Source organism: Mandrillus leucophaeus, unplaced genomic scaffold, assembly GCF_000951045.1.
Source record: "Mandrillus leucophaeus isolate KB7577 unplaced genomic scaffold, Mleu.le_1.0 Scaffold532, whole genome shotgun sequence".
NCBI lineage: Eukaryota > Metazoa > Chordata > Mammalia > Primates > Cercopithecidae > Mandrillus > Mandrillus leucophaeus.
In genome coordinates this window covers 1,053,311-1,074,713 of record NW_012105720.1, presented here as the reverse complement: position 1 = coordinate 1,074,713, position 21,403 = coordinate 1,053,311, and the positions used below count along the sequence as shown (strand labels likewise).

Here is a 21,403-nt window from a genome sequence, read left to right as displayed (position 1 = left end):
ACCGCACCCAGCCTCTTTTCTTTTTAAAAATAAACATTCTTGGAGCTTCCAGACAGCTGAACAGAAAACCCTGAGCCAGGAGTCATGGCAGCCAAACCCAAGCTCTACTACTTTGGTGTCAGGGGCAGGATGGAGTCAGTCGTCTGGCTGCTGGCTGCAGCTGGAATAGAGTTTGAAGAAGAATTTATTGAAACAAGATAATAATATGAAAAGTTGCAGAAGGATAGACACCTGCTTTCTGCCAAGTGCCTTTGGTTGAAATTGATGGAATGATGCTGACACTGACTACAGCCATCCTCAGCTACCTTGCTGCTAAGTACAATGTCTGTGGGAAGGACCTGAAGGAGAGAGTCGGGATGAACATGTGTGCTGAGGGCACCCTGGACCTGATGATGATGATGGCACTGGCCCACTGAGGAAAAAGAGGAGAACCTTGCTCAGTCATGAAGAAAGCTAAAACCCGGTACTCGGCCATCTTTGAAAATATTTTGAAAGAACATGGAGAGGATCTTCTCGTTGGCAACAAATTCAATTGGGCAGACATACAACTGTTAGAAGCTGTTTTAATGGTAGAAGAACTCAATGCTTCTGTTCTTTCTGACTTCCCTCTGCTGAAGGCATTTTAAACAGGAATCAGCAACATCTCCAGAATTAAGAAATTCCTACAACCTGGGAGTCAGAGGAAGCCGCTCCCTGATACCCAATATGTTGAACTAGTTAGAAACTTTCTGCAGTTCTAGTGGCAGCAGGTCACATGATGGCAAGAATTAACGATCCAATCGCAGTATCAGCACAGGCCTTCTGTAGTGGATAATAGAAGCAAACTGTAGATCCTAGGAGGAAAGTGTCTAAAAAGAACCAAACTGGTCAGGCGCGGTGACTCATGCCTGTAATCCCAGCACTTTGGGAGGCTGAAGCAGGTGGATCACCTGAGGTCAGCAGTTCGAGACCAGCCTGGCCAACATAGCGAAACCCCATCTCTACTCAAAATACAAAAGTTAGCTGGTGTGGTGGCACACACCTGTAATCCTAGCTGCTCAGGAGGCTGAGGCAGGAGAATGGCTTGAACCCAGGTGGTGGAGATGGCAGTGAGCCGAGATTGCGCCACTGCATTCCAGCCTGGGAGACAGAATGAGACTCTGTGTCAAACAAACAAAAAACAAAAACTAAACCATGCTGCCATTAACAGCAGATGCTGATTAAATGTAACATAAAAACAAAAATAAAAATGAACATTCTTTATTTGAATGTTGATGGGAGTTCTGTAGTATAAAGGGAGGCATTGCTAATTCAAGGAAGAAGGGATTATCAGAAAAGCACTGTCTTCAATAAAGTGAAAGGAGATGGAGGGATTGGTCTGTGATCGTAGGTGCGATGGTGTCCCCAACTGCTTGTAGATGAAGGATGGAAGAACAATAAAGGTGTGATTGTAAGTAGGTCTGTAGACTTAGTTACAGGGAGATGGAGGCATTCTCAAGTATTAAAATGATGATGTGTGAGAAACTCTGGAGATAGGTCATTACAAAACTTAGGACACCAAATTTATTAGAAAATCTCAAAAGTTTTGAATGTCAGAGATTAGTAATCATGCACTCAAAGTGAATCCGGTGGGACTGGAGATGTGATTTTCCTCGAGCAATATATACCTACTTGGCTACAAGCATAGAGAAGGTAAGTAGTTGAATTCCAATGGGATTATGGTTTAGTTAAGTATGTACCGGAGGGAGTTGAGAGTATTTGATAGGGTGTAGTTGTGACTATGGACTGTAGAATCTAAACTGGGCAAGGAGGAAGAGAAGATAAGAGGGAGATAGATACTGAGAAGGAGCTTTGATATTAGAGGTCTCAATCAAAACAAAGAAATATAGGAGGGCGTCAGATCATACTTGCTGGGAGCAAAGGATGTGGTGATCAGAGAAAAGAATGTTTTAAAATCAAGATTTCACAAGAGCTGCCATATTTAATGATAAGATCCTAGAGGGGTTGCCATGAAAGTAGTTGGCAGAGATGAAGCGGAAGACAAGGTTACAGATAAGGAGGTTAAGCAACTGAGAGACTAGGCTGTTAGGTAGATTTAGTCACATGTATATTTTTAAGTCATTGAGACTGATGACTAAGAGTAGAAGCTTTTTTTTTATTGCAAGTAAGTACAGTGGAACTCAAACTCCAAAAAATAAAACAGATTTTTTTTTTGGTTTGCTGAACTGGGAAGTCTAAGAGAATGGACATCAGAATAGATTCAGGTATGTAACAGACACACGATATAATCAAGATTCTTTGTCCTTTCCTTCTTCATCCCCCCATTCTTTCTTTTTCTTCACCTGATCTCTCTTTCCACTCTCTGCTTTCTTTCCAGTTCCTTAGACCATGCTTATAATAATAATGGATATTATGAGATGTTAGATCCAGGATATATATTGTAGGTAAAGCTCAGAGGGTTTGCTAATGAATTAAATGTATGATATGAGAAAAAGGGAGGAATGAAGGATGGTACCAGGGATTTTAGCTTAAATAATGGTGTTAATAGTGATGCCATTTACTGAGTTTAATAAAATATGGGGAAGTTCTGGTAGGGTTTGTGGGAATTTATTGATCAAGCAATATTTTGGACACATTAAGTTAGAGGTGTCTATTTGACCTCTGAGTGGAGATAGCAAAAATCAAATATAGGAATGGAGACCTCAGGATAAAGGTTAATCCTGGGGAGATAAATTTGGGAGATTCCAGTATATGGATAATATTTAAAATATTTGGACTGGATCGGGTCAATTAGAAAGGAAACATACCTGAGGACTGAGGGACGTCTGTCACACGAAGATCAGAACATGAGAAGGAACAGGAGAAATAAGATCAAGAGGTCTATTATACATCATGATGACTAGACTTCATAAAAATATATCCTTGAAAATTGCTATTAGAGTAGATTTTAAGTGCTCATACCACAAAAAGTAAGTATGTGAGGTAATGCACATGTTAATTAGCTTGATTTAGCCATTCTATGATTTATATGTATATCAAAACACCACATTGTACACCATAAATGTATACAATTTTTATTTGTAAATTAAAAAATGAACTTAAAAAAATGAGAAGGAATTGGCAATGAAAAATTTAAAAGTGTTCATTAGGAAGTTAGGAAGAGCATAAAAAATATAATCATTCTGGACATTGAGTGAAGACAGTATTCAAGAAGGAGACAGTGATCAACTGTGTCAAAATACTGTTAAAAGATTGAGTAAAGTGAGGCCTGAGAATTTACCACAGGACTTGGCATTGTGGAGGTAATCAGACCTCTTGATGAGAGTGGTATGCAAGGATTAAATACTTCACTGGAGAACATTCTGGAGAATTTGGGAGCAGAAAAATCGGGCAATTGCTAGAGGGAATATAGGATTAAGGCTGATACTTTTTCAGATGGGATTTTAACATGTTTGCATACAAGTGAAAATAGAGAACAAAAGGCACATTAGAGAGAGAGAGAATGTCAAATTGCTGCTGCAAAAACAATGTCCTTTAGTAGTTGAGTGAAAAAATGTATTAAAGGCCAAGTAATAGAAATAAAAGTAAATACCACCTCCGCCTTTATAGGGGAAACAGCAGCAGAGATAAGCAGAAAATCTTTAGACTGAGAGAGAAAAAAGAGAGATTATCTATGAATGGAGGACATGTACATTGAAAATAAACCTCATTACTTTGGAAAAGAGAGTTTGGGAGATAATGGACAGACTGTGAGTGGAATATTTTTTGAATACTCTGCTCCAAGCTATCTCTCTTTATTGAATGGAAACATAGTTTTAATATTAACCAGAATGTTTATTTTGTGAGAACAGAGACTACATTATAAATGAAGTCCTCATCTATACAATAGGCACAAAAGTGGTACAACACTACTTATTTTATACAGTTTTTAAGAAAATTAAATGAGATATAGATGTCCTAGAACAACACTTGGCACTCAATGAAATAAATATAAAGTGTACTATAACCAATGTAAATAATTAATAATGAGTATTATGGGTTAAATGGTGTCCCCCCAATTCATACGTTGAAATTTTTACCTGCTGTATGTCAGAATATGACTGTATTTGTACATAGAGCCCTTAGAGAGATGATTAAGTTAAACTGAGCTGGTGATGGTAGGCTCTAATCCAAAATGACTGGTATCCTTATAAAAAAAGAAATTTGACATGACAGAGGGAAGATGATATGAAGACATAGGGAAAAGATGGCCATCTTGACAAAGAGTGAGACCTCAGAAAGCACCAACCCTGTTGACACCTGGATCTCAAACTTTGAGAAAACATATTTCTGTTAAGTCACCCAGTCTGTGTACTTTGTTATGGGAGCCCTAGCAAACTAATATAATGGAATAATTTGCATGTTTTGTTTTTTTGTGGTAAGTCTTCATAATCTACATTTCAACACAGTTCACTTCAGAAGGGCCACATTTCAAGTGATCAGTAGCTATAGGGATCTAGTGCATAGGACAGCACAGCTCTAAAGAAGAGAGGAACAGCAGATCTAAGGAGCAGCCACTCCATCTAGGTCTAAGGGAGAGTGCTCAAGGAACAAACTTGGAAGATGTTGTAGTGAAAAATGTAGTAAAAGCCAAGTAATAGAAATAACAGTAAATACCACCCCGGCTTTTATAGGGGAAACAACACCAGAGATAAGCAGAAAATCTTTAGACTGAGAGAGAAAAGAGAGATTATCTATGAATGGAGGACATGTACATTGAAAATAAACCTCATTATTTTGGAAAAGAGAGTTTAGGGGATAACAGACAGACCGTGAGTGAAGTATTTTTTTGAATACTCTGCTCCAAGCCATCTCTCTTTATTGAATGGAGACATAGTTTTTGTTATTGTTTGTTTGTTTGTTTTGAGATGGAGTCTCTCTCTTTCACCCAGGCTGGAGTGCAGTGGCACAATCTCGGCTCACTGCAAGCTCCCCCTCCCAGGTTCACACCATTCTCCTGCCTCAGCCTCCTGAGTAGCTGGGAGTACAGGCGCCCGCCACCATGCCCGGCTAATTTTTTTGTATTTTTAGTAGAGATGGGGTTTCACCATGTTAGCCAGGATGATCTCGATCTCCTGACCTCGTGATCTGCCCACCTTGGCCTCCCAAAGAGCTGGGATTACAGGCATGAGCCACTCTACCCTGCCAGAAACATAGTTTTAATATTAACCAGAATGTTAAGGGAGCAGAGACTCTCTGCTCAAAGAGAAGAGCCATCCCTTTCCCAAAGCCTTTAGATTTAAGACCTCGTGGGAGAAAGTGTGACTGTGGCCCAGTGGATGCAAAAAATATTTGCTGAGGAGATGCAGGTCTGGGCTAGGAGGTGAAAACCACCTGCTGGGATCCTGAAAGTTTGAAAGGAAGTCTTCCCTCTGTGATGTAAGTGAAACTTGTAGAAAGCTGCCCACCGGGATGCTGGTGAAACTTGCTGGAGGGTGTCTGCCTCTGAGTCAGCCTCACACCATAGATTGACAAGGGTGCTGACTGCTGGCAGCCACACCATGGGAGCTATGAGAAAAAACACTGGAATCAGAAAGAAACCTCTTCCTCTTACAGTGCTTCCTGGCACCCATAACAATATGCTGGTTATCAAAGGAGAAATGTTATAATGTCCTGTTACATATCCCAAAGGAGGGCAAAAAAGGCAGATTTGGAGCTGAGAGGCAATAAATTGACAACTAGCAGAAGCACAACTCATGTTATCTGCTTTATAGATCAGATTGTCATTTTCTACAAATGCTTCCTCTCACCTAGATGAAACTTCTACCATGGCATTATTCTCTACTGCAAAGGAGGTTAGCACTTTTCTTTTAAGGTTACTGTTAAGAGGTTCAAATGTTACTTACCGCAACTTGCCGGGGGAGAAAAACCAGAATACATATTCACCTTAGGAAGTAGACCATTCTAGGAAAAAAAATGAAGTTTTAGTTATAGAGAAGGGAGGTGGGGCCAAGTAAGTTTTGAATAAATTAGATTCAGACAGACTCCCAGAAGATATGCCCAATTCCCCATTAAATTGTCTTGGAACCCTCATGAAAAATCAATTGCCCATAAATGTTTGGGTTTATTTCTGAACTCCTATTTCCTTGATTTCTGTTTATCCTTATTCTAGAACAATGCAGTCTTTATTACTGTAGTTTTGTAGTAAGTTGTAAAATCTGAAAGTGTGAGTCTGCCAAATTTGTTCCTCTTTTTCAAGATTGATTGATTATTCTTGATACATTTCCGTGTTAATTTTATGATCAATGTGTTAATTTCTACAAAAAGGAAGCTGGGATTTTGATAGGGATTGTGTTCAATCTGTAGAATATTTTCAGGGTGTATTGCATCTTAACAATATTAGTCTCCCAATCCATGAACATGGGTTGTCCTTTTATTTGTTAAGAACTTTAATTATTTTCAATAATGTTTTATGGTTTCATTGTATAGGTTTTACACTTCTTTTGTTAAATGTATTCTTAAGTCTTTTATTCCATTTCCTGCAATTGTAAATGGAATCGTCTCTTAATTTCAATTTTGTATTAAATACAATTGATTTTTAAAATACTGATGATTACTATTTTATTATAAGGGATATACATCAGGAAAAACCACATGAAGAGACACATACGGAGAGGCCTGAGAGGGTCCTGGGTGCAGAACTTCCATGCCCTCTCCCTGTGGAATTGGGATGCATTGCCCTCCTGGCACATCCTACATTCATTTGACTTTTGTGCATTGATCTTGTGTCCTGCAACCTAGCTAGATACAAGAACTCATTGACTAGTTTTAATATTTTTTGATGAATCATTTAACATTTTCTGTATACAAGATCATGCCATTTGTACAATATGTTTTAGAATATTTTGGATGATGTGTGCTCATAATAAACACTGTAAAATTTGGTTGAGTGAATCAATTTTAGCATTAATGGAGTAAACAGTTTTGTTTTTTCATGTTTTTCATACAGGATAAATCGTCCAGCAAAGAAAAATCCAAGATACCAGTAAGATTTCTACCACAGCTGTCTATGGTAATTTACCAATATACCATCATACTCTATTCTTTTATAATAATGTTTGTTTACTACTTTTCAAACTTGAAAGTAAGTTACTAAATTTCTGATTTTAAATTTTATACAATTTTAAATTCCATTTGATTCTTTTCTGATGGAGAAATTCTATGAGGTACATAGCTTAGAAAGAATAATATCAATAAAATAACTATAGGTTGTAATTTTCAAGTATGTACAGAATGGTTGGGTACAGGTTAGATTTTACAGAATAAAATTTGCTGTCTAGGTATGTTGATCTTAATGCTGTTGAGTTAAACTATTATAACTATTATAACTTCTACAGTTGAGTTTAAGTGGAGTTTCAATTCAAATATTATTTGTTTTGAAACATATTTTAAGAGTGCAGCATAAACTGTGTAATGGAATCTGGACTGCTTTATGCAGAGATGATTCCTAATATTTTGAAATTAAAAAACATGGATGAAAATTTTAAGTGTATGATCTTGGACATTTCAAAGTACATGTTTTAATTGTGTACCTATTTGTATTGATAATACCAAGATTACCAAAAGTTTTTACAAAATAGAATCAAAGCTTTTTCTTAGTTCTGCAAATAAGTATCTTGTTTCTAGTTTATAAGTAAATCTGAAATAATAGATATTTTCTCTTTTAAAAAATTTGACAAATTTTAAAATTGAAAAAAATGGTATTAGTTTTTTTGATGTGTTAAATTTAAATGTACTTGCTGAGTAAATATTCAGTGGCTGAGTTGAATAATCTCTTCTAGCCAGCAAGGCATGTAATTGTCTAAAATGCTTTTGTTGGCTGATTTAAAACCTTATATTGTGCTCATATTTGACTGGCTCTTGTAATTTTCCTTCCGTATCCTTGTTTTATGTCTTTTAAAGAAATTAGATTTTTTTGTTTTTTTTTTGAGACAGAGTCTTGTTCTGTCGCTCAGGCTGGAGTGCAGTGGCCGGATCTCAGCTCACTGCAAGCTCCGCCTCCTGGGTTTACACCATTCTCCTGCCTCAGCCTCCCGAGTAGCTGGGACTACAGGCGCCCGCCACCTCGCCCAGCTAGTTTTTTTGTATTTTTTTTTTTAGTAGAGATGGGGTTTCACCATGTTAACCAGGATGGTGTCGATCTCCTGACCTCGTGATCCGCCCGTCTCGGCCTCCCAAAGTGCTGGGATTACAGGCTTGAGCCACCGCGCCCGGCCAAGATTTTTAAAGAGATATTTAAAAACATTCATTCATTAAAAAATTTTTATTTGAATATTGAAGTTTGTTCCTGGGTATAAGTTCTCCAGCAGTAATTAAGACGTAGAGTGTGGGTATAAGTTCTCCAGCAGTAATTAAGACGTAGAGTGATTTTCATTATAGACCTTCAGGCTTCTAGAGGTGAACGCTGTAGTTGAAACCGGCACTGGTGGCTCTCAGCCCCTGTGATCTGGTGACCTGATTCACCCTTTCTGCACACCTCATTCATATCCCTCCCATGAGTCTTCAATCTTTTATGGAACAAGATTAGAGTTGGACAATGAAAGGGCAAATGGAAATGAAAGAGCACTGACTTACATGTTTTCCTAGCCTATTTTCCTGTGCACGAGGTATCTGAAACAAGGGCTTGTGGGCACGTAGTGTATTTGAGAAGCAATAATAAGAGATTGAGGAGAGTAAAACTAGGAAGAAGGAAAAGCCATACAACCATGGGCTATCAGTAGGCAACTGGTATGTCCTGCCATGACCTTTGAGCTTATAGAATGCTTCCTGGAATTGATCACCTGAGAAGGGTCAAGGAATAGCATTTATCTGTCATCTTTCATCCTGTATTGGTGAAAGATTGTTCCTGGGGATGTTGAGTCCCATCCTCTCTGGTTGCTCATGTGTGTGAGCAGAGTGGGCTCTTTCTAGAGTCCCATACTATAGCATTAGAGGATTCCCACTGCAGAACGGAAAAGACATTTTCTTTTTTCTTTCTTTTTTTTTTTTTTTTTTCAGACGGAGTCTCACTCTCTCGGCCAGGCTGGAGTGCAGTGGCATGATCTCGGCTCACTGCAACCTCCACTTCCCGGGCTCAAGCAATTCTCCTACCTCAGTCTCTCGAGTAGCTGGGATTATAGGTGTATGCCACCACGCCTGGCTAATTTCTGTATTTTTAGTAGAGACGGGGTTTCACTATGTTGGCCAGGGTGGTCTCGAACTCCTGACCTCAGGTAATCTGCCCCCCTCAGCCTCCCAAAGTGCTGGGATTACAGGCATGAGCCACTGTGCCCGGCTGCAAAAGATATTTTCTTGTATGAGAAGTTAGTACAGAACTCTTTGCTGCAGCCATATCCGGAATCCAAGGTGAGGCCAGCAGGATGTGAGGCATCATTTGCCAGATGATTTTCTGACACATGTGTGGCTCCTTGTCTTGGTTAGCTAGAGAAGCACTATTTGTAAAATGTTCTATGAGATACATATTCTGCACTGCAATGTAAGAAGGAAACAAAGTCCTCACTACCTTTCTTCACCTAGAGTGGTGATGAGACTTGGAGAAATAGCTCAGCAACAGAATGGACGATGCAGAGATCTTAAAAAGTCAGGGTGGTGGCAGTGATAGGGTGGTTGTATAGGAGGCTTGGGTTACATAGGGTGTTTTGGATATTTGTAGTGACTCCAGTACGATAGATGTCATTCAGATTACCTCTGTCCCTGATGTGAAAATTCCAAGGCACTTGGACTAGACATCCCAGAGCCGTTCCTCTCTGTCATCTATAACTGCATTCTTCTCAGGCCTTTGCCACACCCTCATTCTCCCCAAAGGGAAGGCTTCAACTCTGAGAACACCTATTGCACCTGTTAGCTTGAAAATGTTGTGCTCATATTTCCCTTCCCTTTGTGTAGCCCAATGGCAATTGTAGAAACCAGAACCATTTGGGTTACAGCATTGTATATGTATGAAACAGTCCCCTAATCTGGTGCTTGTATTTCAGAAAGTACTGTCTGAAGCTCATTGCACTCTTTCCTTTCTTTTCCTTTCCTTTATTTTATCTTTAGTTATCCTTTTCTTAGGGCATGGTTAACCATTTTGTAATTTTTTTTTGAGACAGGGTCTTGCTGTGTTGTCCAGGCTGGAGTGCAGTGGTGTGATCATGGCTCCCTGTAGCCTCCACCTCCTGGGCTTATGTGAGCCTTACCAGTAGCTGGGACCACAGGCATGGGTCACCACGCCCAGCTAATTTTTGTATTTTTGGTAGAGACAGGGTCTCACCATGTTGCCCAGGCTAGTCTTGAGCTCCTGGGCTCAAGTGATCCTCCTGCCTTGGCTTTCCAAAAGTACTGGGATTACAGCTGTGAGCCATTGTGCCCAGCCTCACCATTTTATAATTTTCTAAGATAAAGCTAAAATGACTTTAAAGTCAGTTTTTCCATTGTATTAGCTCCTTCTCATGCTGCTATGAAGAAATACCCGAGACTGGGTAATTTATGAAGAAAAGAGCTTTAGTTGATTCACAGTTCCATATGGCTGGGGAGGTCTCAGGAAATTTACAAACATGGTGGAAGGGGAAGCACCTTTCTTCTTCACATGGTGGCAGGAGACAAGAGGGAGAAGAATGAGAGCCAAGAAGGGGAAGCCCATTATAAAACCATCAGATCTTGTGAGAACTTACTATCACAAGACTAGCATGGGGGAAACTGCCCCCATGATTCAATTACCTCCCACCAGGTCCATCCCATGACGCATAGGGATTATAGGAACTATAACTCAAGATGAGATTTGGGTTGGGACACAGCCAAACCATGTAACTCATCTCTATAAGACTGATTTAGTAGGCGGAGGTGGGGTGGGGTGAGGAGTTAGGAGAACAGTAGAGGTAGGTGTACACGTAATTCATATATCAGAATATATATTGTTTATTTAAAGATAGGGTCTCTCTCTGTTGCCAAGGCTGGAGTGCAGTAGTGCATTCTTGGCTCACTGCAACCTCCACTTCCTGTGCTCAAGCAATCCTCCCTCCTCAGCCTCCTGAGTAACCAGGACTACAGGTGTACACCACCATATCCCGGTTATTTTTGTGTCTCTTTTTTGGTAGAGATGCGGTTTCACCATGTTGCCCAGGCTTGTCTTGAACTCCTGAGCTCAAGCAATCCACTCCCCTCTGCCTCCCAAAGAGCTAGGATTACAGGCATGAGCCATCATGTCCGACCAAAAATAGTTTAAACAATAAAGAATGCTATGCATCTTCAAAGGAGAGTACTTACAGTTGGAGTTAAGAAATGAAATGTAAACTTTTTCGATTTTGGTCTTAAAGAAAGGGCTAGATTTTAACGAGGAGATATTTTGGAACCTATTGGTGGCTCTGATAGGGTAATTAATACTAGCTGACAAAACAAATGGAAGTCGAAATCTCAGAGACTTAACCCAACAAAGATTAGCCCTTGCTCACATGAAGTCTGACGGGGGTCAGGTAGTGCTCCATCTTATAGCTGTGCCAGTGGGAACACGTGGGCTCCATGGGTGTGAGATAGTGGTGGAGAAGGCACACCAGCTCTTAACCGCCTGTCCCTCTAGCTCTTAACTGTGTTTCCTGTTGTGCTCACATTTCACTGGCCACACAAATCATATGGCTACACAGTAGCTAAGAGAGGCTGGAAAATAGTTTGGAGTATATTGAGGAGGGCTTTGGAAACCAAGAAGAGTTGTGCCTACTTCAATAGGGGGCTTGAAAATGTTTCTGAACAGGAGAGCAGTATGATCAGAGCAATGCCTTAGAGAGGTAGAGGCGACCTTTTGTTACCAACATTTTTTGTAAGTCCAGGCTCATGTCTCCTGTTGCCTGTGTCATTCTTAAAAAGCTGCTAAACTAGCCTCACTGCTGACTCTAGTCCCCTGCTTCTCATGTATCCTGTTCCTATCATCAGAACCATTTATGAAATAGCCTTTTGTATGTCTCTGCATCATAAACAGGATAGCAATATAATTTATCATCTAAACTGAGATGCCATTGAGAGTGAAAGTTCTACTAGTTATGCTTGGGCAAACTGAGACTAAAAGTGTAAACTGGGCCTGTCTTCAGCAAACTGAGACTAAAGGTCACCCTAAAAGGAGACTGCAATGGCTCTCTATTGCCAGCCTGGCCAGTCAAGCCCCGAAACCCATGTCCTCCATAATATAACAGCACCCACTTGTCTAGCTCTAGTTTGTTCTTGTCTTACTTTTTATTCAGGTTCCTACTCAAACATAACCTTTGCAGAGAGGCTCTCACAACTCCGTCTAACCTAGCACTTTTCCACTCCTTCCCTCTCTATCCTTGCACACTGTTTTATTATTCTTCATTGTACGTACTGCTTTCTGAGGTTACATTATGGATCTGTTCTGAAATAACTGTCTGTACCTCCTCTAGAATGTGTACTCCATAAGCGGAGGGACTTAGTCCTTTCCACGACTGTAGACCAAATATCTTAAGTAGAGCCCAGCACATGGTAGGAGCTGGTAAACCGTTGTTGAGTTAGGGAATGGATTACCTTCCCCACCCACTCTAACGCAGCCTCAAAGCCTGCCATTGACATTTAGACTCCAATTCTTGATGCACCCTCTGACTTCGGTAAGCTTTTTGCTGTTCTTCTCTGTGGAGATCCAGGTGTGCTTTAAGGCTTAGCTTCCACCCTTTTTCTTTTTGAAACGTTCTTAGAATACTCTGCTCCACATCCTGTCCTAGATGGAAGCACACTTACAAGAGCTGGCGAGTTTTGATTGGTGAGTGTCAGTAGTTCCTAGGTAGAACTTGTGATCTTGGAGTGACAGTTAGGCCCTTGCAGTTTTGGATTGGGCTTATGAGATAGTGTATCGGGCGATTGTTCTTGTATATGCAGCTAGCTGTCCTTCTGCTACTAGCTGTCCTTGTGATAGCTTCTGTTTAGGCAAATTGTATAAGAGAACCCTCTCTTTGTGATCTTTTTGGCTCCATTTTGTCAGGTTTGACACAGTGACTCCATTTTGAACCTGACAACTTTCACATCACCCACCAGGATGCCAGTGAAACTTGCTGGCGGGTGTCTGCCTCTGGGTCAGCCTCGCACCACAGGCAGGAAAGGTGCCTATGGATGAAGATGCTGACTGCTGGCAGCCACACCATGGGAGCCATGAGAAAAAGCACTGGAACCAGGAAGAAAGCTTCTTCCTCTTATTGTAACCCTTTAGTACCCTTCATGTTATTATGCTGGTTATCAAAGGAGAAACAGTTTAGGGTTCTGTCAGATTTCCCAAAAGAGAGCGAAAAGGGTAAATTTGGAGCTGAGAGGCAATAAATTGACAACTGGCCAAAAGCACAACTCATATTATCTGCTTTATGGATCAAAATTGTCATTTTATTTTCTTTTTTCTTTTCTTTTCTTTTCTTTTCTTTTTTTTGTTTGAGATAGGATCTCACTCTGTTGCCCAGGCTAGGGTGTGGTGGTGCAATCTTGGCTTATTCCAACCTCTGCCTCCCAGGTTCAAGTGATTCTCTTGCCTCAACCTCTCAAGTAGCTGGGACTACAGGTGTGTACCTACACGCCTGGCTCATTTTTGTATTTTTAGTAGAGACGGGGTTTCACTATGTTGGCCAGACTGGTCTCGAACTCCTGACCTCAAGTGATCCACTCACCTCGGCCTCCCAAAGTGCTGGGATTATAGGCATGAGCTACCACACCTTGCCCAAAATTGACATTTTCAACTCAACAAATGTTTCCTCTCACCTAGATGAAACTCCTACCATAGAATTTTTCTCTGCTGCAAAAGAGATAGCAACACTTTTCTCTGAAAGTTAATGCTAAAAAGCACAAGTGTTATTTATGGCTATTGGAGGGTGCATTAACCTGAACACATATTCATCTTAGGAAGTGGACCATTTTGTTCTGTCAATAAGGACAGAAATATTTTAGTGATAGAGAGGAGAGGTAAAGTTGTATAAGCCCTTGACACTAACCAGGATCAGATAACTTCTCAGAAGATGTGATACATAAAAGGTTTTGCATACTTTTTAAAGCTTTCTGATAAATATTGCTGAATATAATTTTCCTTTATTTTCTTGCTCTAAAGAAAATAATTCTGAGACAAACCTGAGAATTTTAAAAGCAGTAAAGTGTATCTTTGAATATGTTGGATAATACGTACTTTTAAAATAGTCTTTCTGTAAAATTTGGTTTAGTTAATCAATTTTAGCACTAACAGAGTAAACACTTTTTTCCCCTCGTATTTTTCACACAGGAGAAATCAGCCAGCAAAGAAAAGTTCAAGGCACCAGCAAGAGCTTTACCACAGCTGTCTATGGTAACTTATCCAAATATATTCTCGTTGAATTTTTGTGCTTCAAAAAATGTTTATTAGATTTCTAACTTGAAAATAAGTAAGTGAATTCCTGCTCCACTTGATTCTCTTCTGATGGAGAAATTCTATGAGGTGTGCATATTAGGACAAATAACTATCTTAATAAAGTAACCATAAGCTGTAATTACCTTTATGTGTAGAATATTTCAGTATTCTGAATGAACGACTTGCCAAGATGGGTTAGCAGGAGGAGTATCAGCATTGGAGTAAATAAAAAAGGGCTTGGGGTAAAGCTTTGCCTCTGATGGCTCTGTGCCCTTTGGGGAGTCACTTATCTCTTGAGCCTCAGTTTCTGAGTTTGAAAATGAGCTGAGTTGATCTGATTATCTTCAAGGAGAAGCAGAAAAATGCCGTGCTACAAAGTATTTCTTAGATCTTGGAATCTTTTTTCATTATTTTGACTATAAAGTGTCATTGTCTTGTGGAAGAGGCAGTTAATAGGCATTTTCAGTTGATAAAGCCCTGTACAAGTTAGATTTTAATGTAATAAAATTTATTGTCTAGTAATTATGTGGAGTTTAATACCACCAAGTTACACTCTTGTGACTCCTGAAAGTTAAATTTAAGGGGAGGGTCAATGCAAATATTACTATTTTTTAAAAATTGATAAAATATACATAACATAAAATTTACCATTTTAACCATTTTTAAGTATTCAGTGACATTTAGTACATTCACATTGTTGTGTAATCATTACTACCCCTCATCTCCAGAACTCTTTTCATCTAACTAAACAGAAACCCTGTCCATTAAACAATAACTCCCCATTTTCCCCTCCCCCAGCTCCTGGCAAACCACCATTCTACTTCTTGTCTCTATGTATTTGACTACTCTAGGTATTTCATATAAGTGGAATCATGCAATATTGGTCCTTTTATTCTGGCTTATTTCACTTAATGTCTTCAAGGTTCATCCAAAGCATTATTTGCTTTGAAAGATATTTTAAAAGCTGAGAACAAACTGTAAAATTGAATTTGTGTTGCTTCGTGCAGAGAAGATTCCTGATAATTTGAAATGAAGGACAGTTTCACTTAGGAAACTTGGACTAACATTGTTAGATTAATTATACTGAACATTTAAAAATACAAATTTTAATTGAAAATATACTTTTATTGATAATGCTAAATTATTGTAAAATGTCTGCAGAATTGAGCCATAGCATGTTTTTTCTAGCTCTGCAAAATCCCTCTTAAATTTTCTAGTGTAAAAGATTAAAAAACTGAAACAGAATAGACATTTTTTAGTTTGTTGTGGATTGTTTACAGATGTAAAAATATAAACTTAATTTAAATTTATTTATCGAATATCTGTGGCTGAGAGGAATGACAGTTCTTGCTTGTCGGCGAAGTATATAATCATGTAAAATCTTTTATTGACTGATTTAACCTGGTTTTGCATTCATATTTGGCTGTGTCTTGCAATTTTTCCTCAGCATTCTTTGGGTCTTATGTGTTTTAAGGGAGATCATATTTTCAACAGATACTTAGAAAATAAGCTATGAATTTTTTTAAAAAAAACTACTTTATTTGAATACAGTATTAAGGTTTGCACCTGGATAGAATTTCTCCAGCCGTAATTATGACCTAGAGTGATTTTCATTACAGACTTCAGGCTTCTAGAGGTGACCCCTGTAGTTGAAATCAAGGATGACCTGGCACTAGTGGCTCCCAGCCTCTGTGAGCTGGTGACCTGATTCTCACCCTTTCTGTACAACTCCTCGTAGCACTTTTATGAGTTTTAAAACTTTTATGGAGCAATACGAGAGTTGAGAAATGGGAAGGGCGGGTGGAAAAATAGAAGAGCACTGTCTTCCATGTTTTCTTATCCTATTTTTCTGTGTAAGAGGTACCTAAAGAGGTACTTGTGTGCAGCTAGTTTATTTGGGAAGTGGAAGTAAGAGATTAGGGAGAGTAAAACTAGGCAGGAGGAGAAGCCAGTACAGACATGGACTTTCAAGTTGGTTTGGATTTGAAAGGGAGAGACAGATTAAATTGTGTTAAAAATAGATTGTACTTTAAAATCTGACTCTCTGGGTTTATTGAAGAACCATAGGCTTCAACAACAGTAGGTTTGTGTTCTGGTATTGCAATAATTGGCTTGAGCTAATTAGTCATTGCATTTTTAGAAGATGAAGGTGCTCTCTCCTCTGCCACAGTCCCTACCACACACTGTTGTTTCCCAGTATGGAGCCTGAGTGCCAAGAACCTATCATCATTAGCCTTCTCCCTTTTTATGACATCTGCTAAAATTGTGTATGTATAATAATTTGTCACCCCTGCTTTAAACAATGGAATACATTTGTGAGTTGCCAGAGCAATCTAGGGTGGTTTACAGCCATGAGAACAGGAAGACCTTTTGGAGCTGGAATGCAGAGGAGACCAGCAGAGAGCACCTCTCATTAAAATAGAAGGTTTAAAGACACTTGACAATATCTGGGGATGAGGAGCAGATGCTCTAGAATGAAGACCCTTGTTTTAGGTAACAGGCATTCACATCCAACCAGCAGCAGGACTTTTGCTAATGTCCCCCACATGGTGCACACCATGACCATTCACAGGCTTGAATAAGATCTGCTGTTGAGTGTTTTCTATCCAGATGTTCTGATCTGTTTGAGAAAATGTCTGTGTTTATAAACACTTGTGCATTTCATGGAAAAAGTTTTTTTCTGATATTGTTTGTTAATGCTATTTAACTTTTATATTTTAGGTGAGTACAAAGCCCCACTGGCAGCAGGCAGCTCCATCGTTCCATTTGAGTGTAAAGCAGGATGATGAGAGTTCAGAACCATTTAGTGTTAAAAATGAGCAGTCCTGTGGTAAGAACTTCAATATTCTAAATTAGATTTAAGGATAATTTCTAGAGAGAAAGAGACCAGACAATATTTAGTTAATAGTGTAATAGAATTACAAAAGCTAAACGACATTAATGTCAAGTAGAAAAAAATTTTCCCAAACATCTTCCCTCAGAAAATAATTGATTCTAGTTCTTAGTCATTTTAGGCTGTTGTAAATGCTCTAAGAGCTGATATTTTAGGAATTGGGATGTTGATACTAAAACTTTTATTTGGTCAGAATTTGCCTCTATATAAAAGACTGAGATTTTTCTAAGAGAGATTTTAATAAATTATATATATTTTTAATTTTTTTGTGGATTTTAATAAATTATGACCATTACTTCCAAATTAGTCATTTTAATGTTTTTATTAATTTGACTCATTAAATATAGTGTTTATCAGATTGATTACAGTTAATGTTAACTTTTTTTGTCATGGTTCTTTAAAGTTTCTCAAATAGTTTTGTATCATGTTTTTATCGTAATTTTAGTCTTCACTTTTAGAGAATTATATGTAAATATAATAGAAAATATTTTTAGTATATTAATCAGGATATAAATCAGTGGAATATTCTTGAAATAGACGTTTCTGGTTATGATGATACAGAGAGGAGTAGTTTAACTTCCTGATAGTAAAAAAAAAATTATACTTAGGATTACTTGAGAATGTAATTTTTTCTTTAAAGATTATTTAGCATCTTATTTTAAGCATGTAAAATGCTTTAGCTTACCTTTTAGATGAATAATCATGCTTTTTTTTTTTTTTAATTTAAGCTGAATACATGGAACGTTTTGGAAAAAAGGGCAAATTACCCCACCAAGTTGATGACAGTTATGCTGGACCATCTACTTCCAAATCAAAGGGCAAATCTCCACATAAAGAACGAGAAAACTTTAGAAGTACTCTTGTTAACGTCATTATGTAAGTTCCATAAGCTAACCAGTATGTGTTATCCACATTGGAGCCGCTGGCAACTGTTTAACCTAAGAATATTAGAATTCTATGCGTCTCTAAGGGTGCCTCAAAGGCTTGTTGGAATGAGGTCAGAGTATAAATAATGAATGAAAGAGATTGAGTTTAGCCCTATTAAGTGTGTTCCACTTTTAAATATCATGAGTTGTAAAGGTAGCAATGTTGATACTTGATGTTGGCTGAATTTCTGGGAGTTCTCATTATAGCCATGGTAGCCAGTGGAGGATTCTAGCAGGTTTTTTTTTTCCCCAGTCTCGTCTGCTCAGGTGATGGGGGTGACTTTTCTGGCATTGTGATTCTCCTTGTATAAAAAAGGGATTGGGGTGAAATGGTCAGCAGTGTGTGCAAGGCCTGGTCTTATCTGGGTCTCACTGTTTCAGGACAGTTCACAAAGAACAAGGAAGACGCAAGTCACCAGTTCCTTTTTGCCTTATTTCCACACAGCTTTGTGCTAGTTGCTTAGAATTCTCTTTAGTTTCATTGTGATTCTCAGGGTGTACACAATTTGTGGGACAAATGGGGTTTCATGACCCATTGTGATAAGTAACTCACCCGCAGGACCCTGTTCTACTGTTCCGTGTGGGACTTTACTGGCTAGATGGTCATCTTGAAGGGAGGACGTGGGTACCGAGTGCTTACAAGGCTAAAGAAGAGTGTGCCGGAGTCCCATGCAGCTGGGTTGAGCATATGTGCCTCTTCTAGAGTGACTTTAAGTTTGCTTTTGCCAGGTGCCACTAGGATGTTACCAGCTTTCTCCACTTATATTGCTTTCCTGACTTAAGCACTCTCAGATCACACAAGCAGTATCATCAACACCCAAATCAATGGAGGGTAGAACTCTGGTTACGAAGTTTTAGAAGAATTTTTTTTTTTTTTTTTTTTTTCCTACTTAGAGCCCTGGCCAAGAAAGATAAGCTTTCTTGACACAACTTCCTGTGCGTGTTATTTTTAGTCCTCCCTTATTTGAGGATAGGGCAGATCTTGTTTCAGCTGTATACGGGATTTCAGTTGGAATTCCCCATTTCACTCAGGCCTATGGCATCTTCTTCTTCCCCAGATGGGCATGAAAATCCAAGGCCCTGCCCCCATAAGGGCACCCATAGCCTTAGGATGGCCCTGCCTGGCTACTTAATTTTTTTTCCCTCCTGAGTATTCTGTTCCTTTCTTGTAAGCTCAGCTATACATTAAAAAGAAGCTTTGTGATATATTATCCAGTATTTATACAGTTGTATTGGGAGGTTTTATTTGTTGCTGTGTTGTAAGAAACAGAAGTCTATTTTAACCATTTTTTGTCATTTTTTAGTTGTGCCTTTTATAAACAGGATATAGATGAACTTACTGAAATTCAATCTTAGAGTTCTGTACTTTAATCGCTTGTTTAATCCCATTTGTATTTATTGATATTTCTTATATATGTGGACTTCTACCAATGTATTTTATGTATTCTATTTATCATATGTTGCTTTTGCTTATTTTTTCTCTTTTTCTGCTTTCTATTGAATTTTCTCTATTCTTCCTTCATTTTTATTGGTGTAAAAGCTGTGAAATATATTTCTCTTCTTTTAATGGTTACCTTAACATTTAAAACTACATATTTAATTTATATTTCTTAAAGTTGAAAATTCATTTTTTTTCTGTCTTTCTTCTGAATAACACACAAAAACCTTAAAATGACTTAATTTAGCTCTGAGCTTTCCTGTATATTTTCTATGTGATTATTGTTTAATATTTTAATTCCACCAAGTCCTTAAGTATCCATATTCTCTTTTTTTTTTTAAGTTAACACTTACTTAGATTTACTAACATGATTTCTAATTTTTTAGAAAGTTGCTTTTGCATTTCACTTCTCATTTCTGGATTCATTTTCTTTCTTGCTGGAGTTTGTCTCTTAGTAGTTTACTCTTTCTTTCCACCTTTCTTCTTCCCTGCCTGCCTGCCTTCCTCTCTCTCTCCCTTCCTCCCTCCCTTCCTTCCTCCCTCCCTTCCTTCCTCCCTCCCTTCCTTCCTCCCTCCCTTCCTTCCTCCCTCCCTTCCTTCCTCCCTCCCTTCGTTCCTCCCTCCCTCCCTTCCTTCCTTCCCTCTTTTCTTTTCTTTCTCTTCCCTCTTTCCTTTTCCTTCCCTTCCCTTCTTCTTTTTCTTCCCTCCCTCTCTTTCTTCTCTCTCTCTCTCTCTCTTTCTTTTTTGAGACAGAGTCTCCCCCTCTTGCCCAGGCTGGAGTACAGTGGCATGATCATGGCTCACTCCAGACCCTGGGCTCAGATGTTTCTCCCCCTTTGCCTGCTGACTACAGGCACATGCCACCACGCCTGGCTAATTTTTTGTATTATTATTATTTTTTGTAGAGATGGGGTTGCACCATGCTGCCCAGGCTGGTCTCAAACTCCTGGGCTCAAGTGATCCCCTGCCTCAACCTCTCAGAGTGCTGGGATTGTAGGTGTGAGCCACTGTGTCTGGCCAGTAGTTCTTTTAATGAGAATAATGAGTAGTAAACTCTAGATTTTCATGTCTATAAAGGTCTCAATTTCATCCCTTTTTTTGAATTAATGGTTAAGTTGACTGTAGAATTAAAGAATAGTAGCGGTTTTCCCCCTGCACATCTGGGAAATGATAGATTGAAAAATATTAATGATTATCTTTTTAAAAATTATCATTTCAATAGGTTTTGGGGAAACAGGTGGTGGTTGGTTACATGGATAAATTCGTTAGTGGTGTTTTCTGAGATTTTGGTGCACCCATCATCTAAACAGTGTACCCTGTACCCAATGTGTAGTCTTTTATCCCTCACTCCCCTGCACCCCTTCCCCCTTGAGTCTCCAGAGTCCATTATATCATTCCTATGCCTTTGCATCCTCATAGCTTAGCTCCCATATATGAATGAGAACATTCAGTGTTTGGGTTTCCATTCCTGAGTTACTTCACTAAGAATAATGGTCACCAACTCCATCCACGTTGCTGTGAATGCTGTTATTTTATTCCTTTTTATGACTGAGTAGTAGTCCATGGTGCATGCGTGCGTGTGTGTGTGTATGTGTGTGTGTATGTATGTATGTATAACATTTTCTTTATCCACTCATTGATGAGCATTTAGGCTTTTTCCATATTTTTACAATTGTGAATTTTGCTGCTATAAACGTGTGTGTGTGTGTGTGTCTTTTTCATATAATGACTTCTTTTCCTCTGGGTAGATACCCAGTAGTGGGATTGCTTCATTGAATGACAGTTCTATCTTT

The 21,403-nt window shown here is 38.8% G+C and overlaps 1 protein-coding gene across 2 annotated transcripts in view; it reads left to right on the top strand.

Annotated features, from left to right (window-relative positions):
- DNAH7 (dynein, axonemal, heavy chain 7) overlaps positions 1–21,403 on the top strand; it is a 384,437-nt gene that overhangs the window by 4,679 nt on the left and 358,355 nt on the right. For both annotated transcript variants that reach the window (XM_011997181.1, XM_011997180.1), the window contains exons 2-5: positions 6,968–7,030; positions 14,249–14,311; positions 17,075–17,183; positions 17,975–18,122. In XM_011997181.1, coding sequence (XP_011852571.1) covers positions 6,968–7,030; positions 14,249–14,311; positions 17,075–17,183; positions 17,975–18,122 — 383 coding nt within the window. The remainder of the gene's footprint in view (positions 1–6,967; positions 7,031–14,248; positions 14,312–17,074; positions 17,184–17,974; positions 18,123–21,403) is intronic.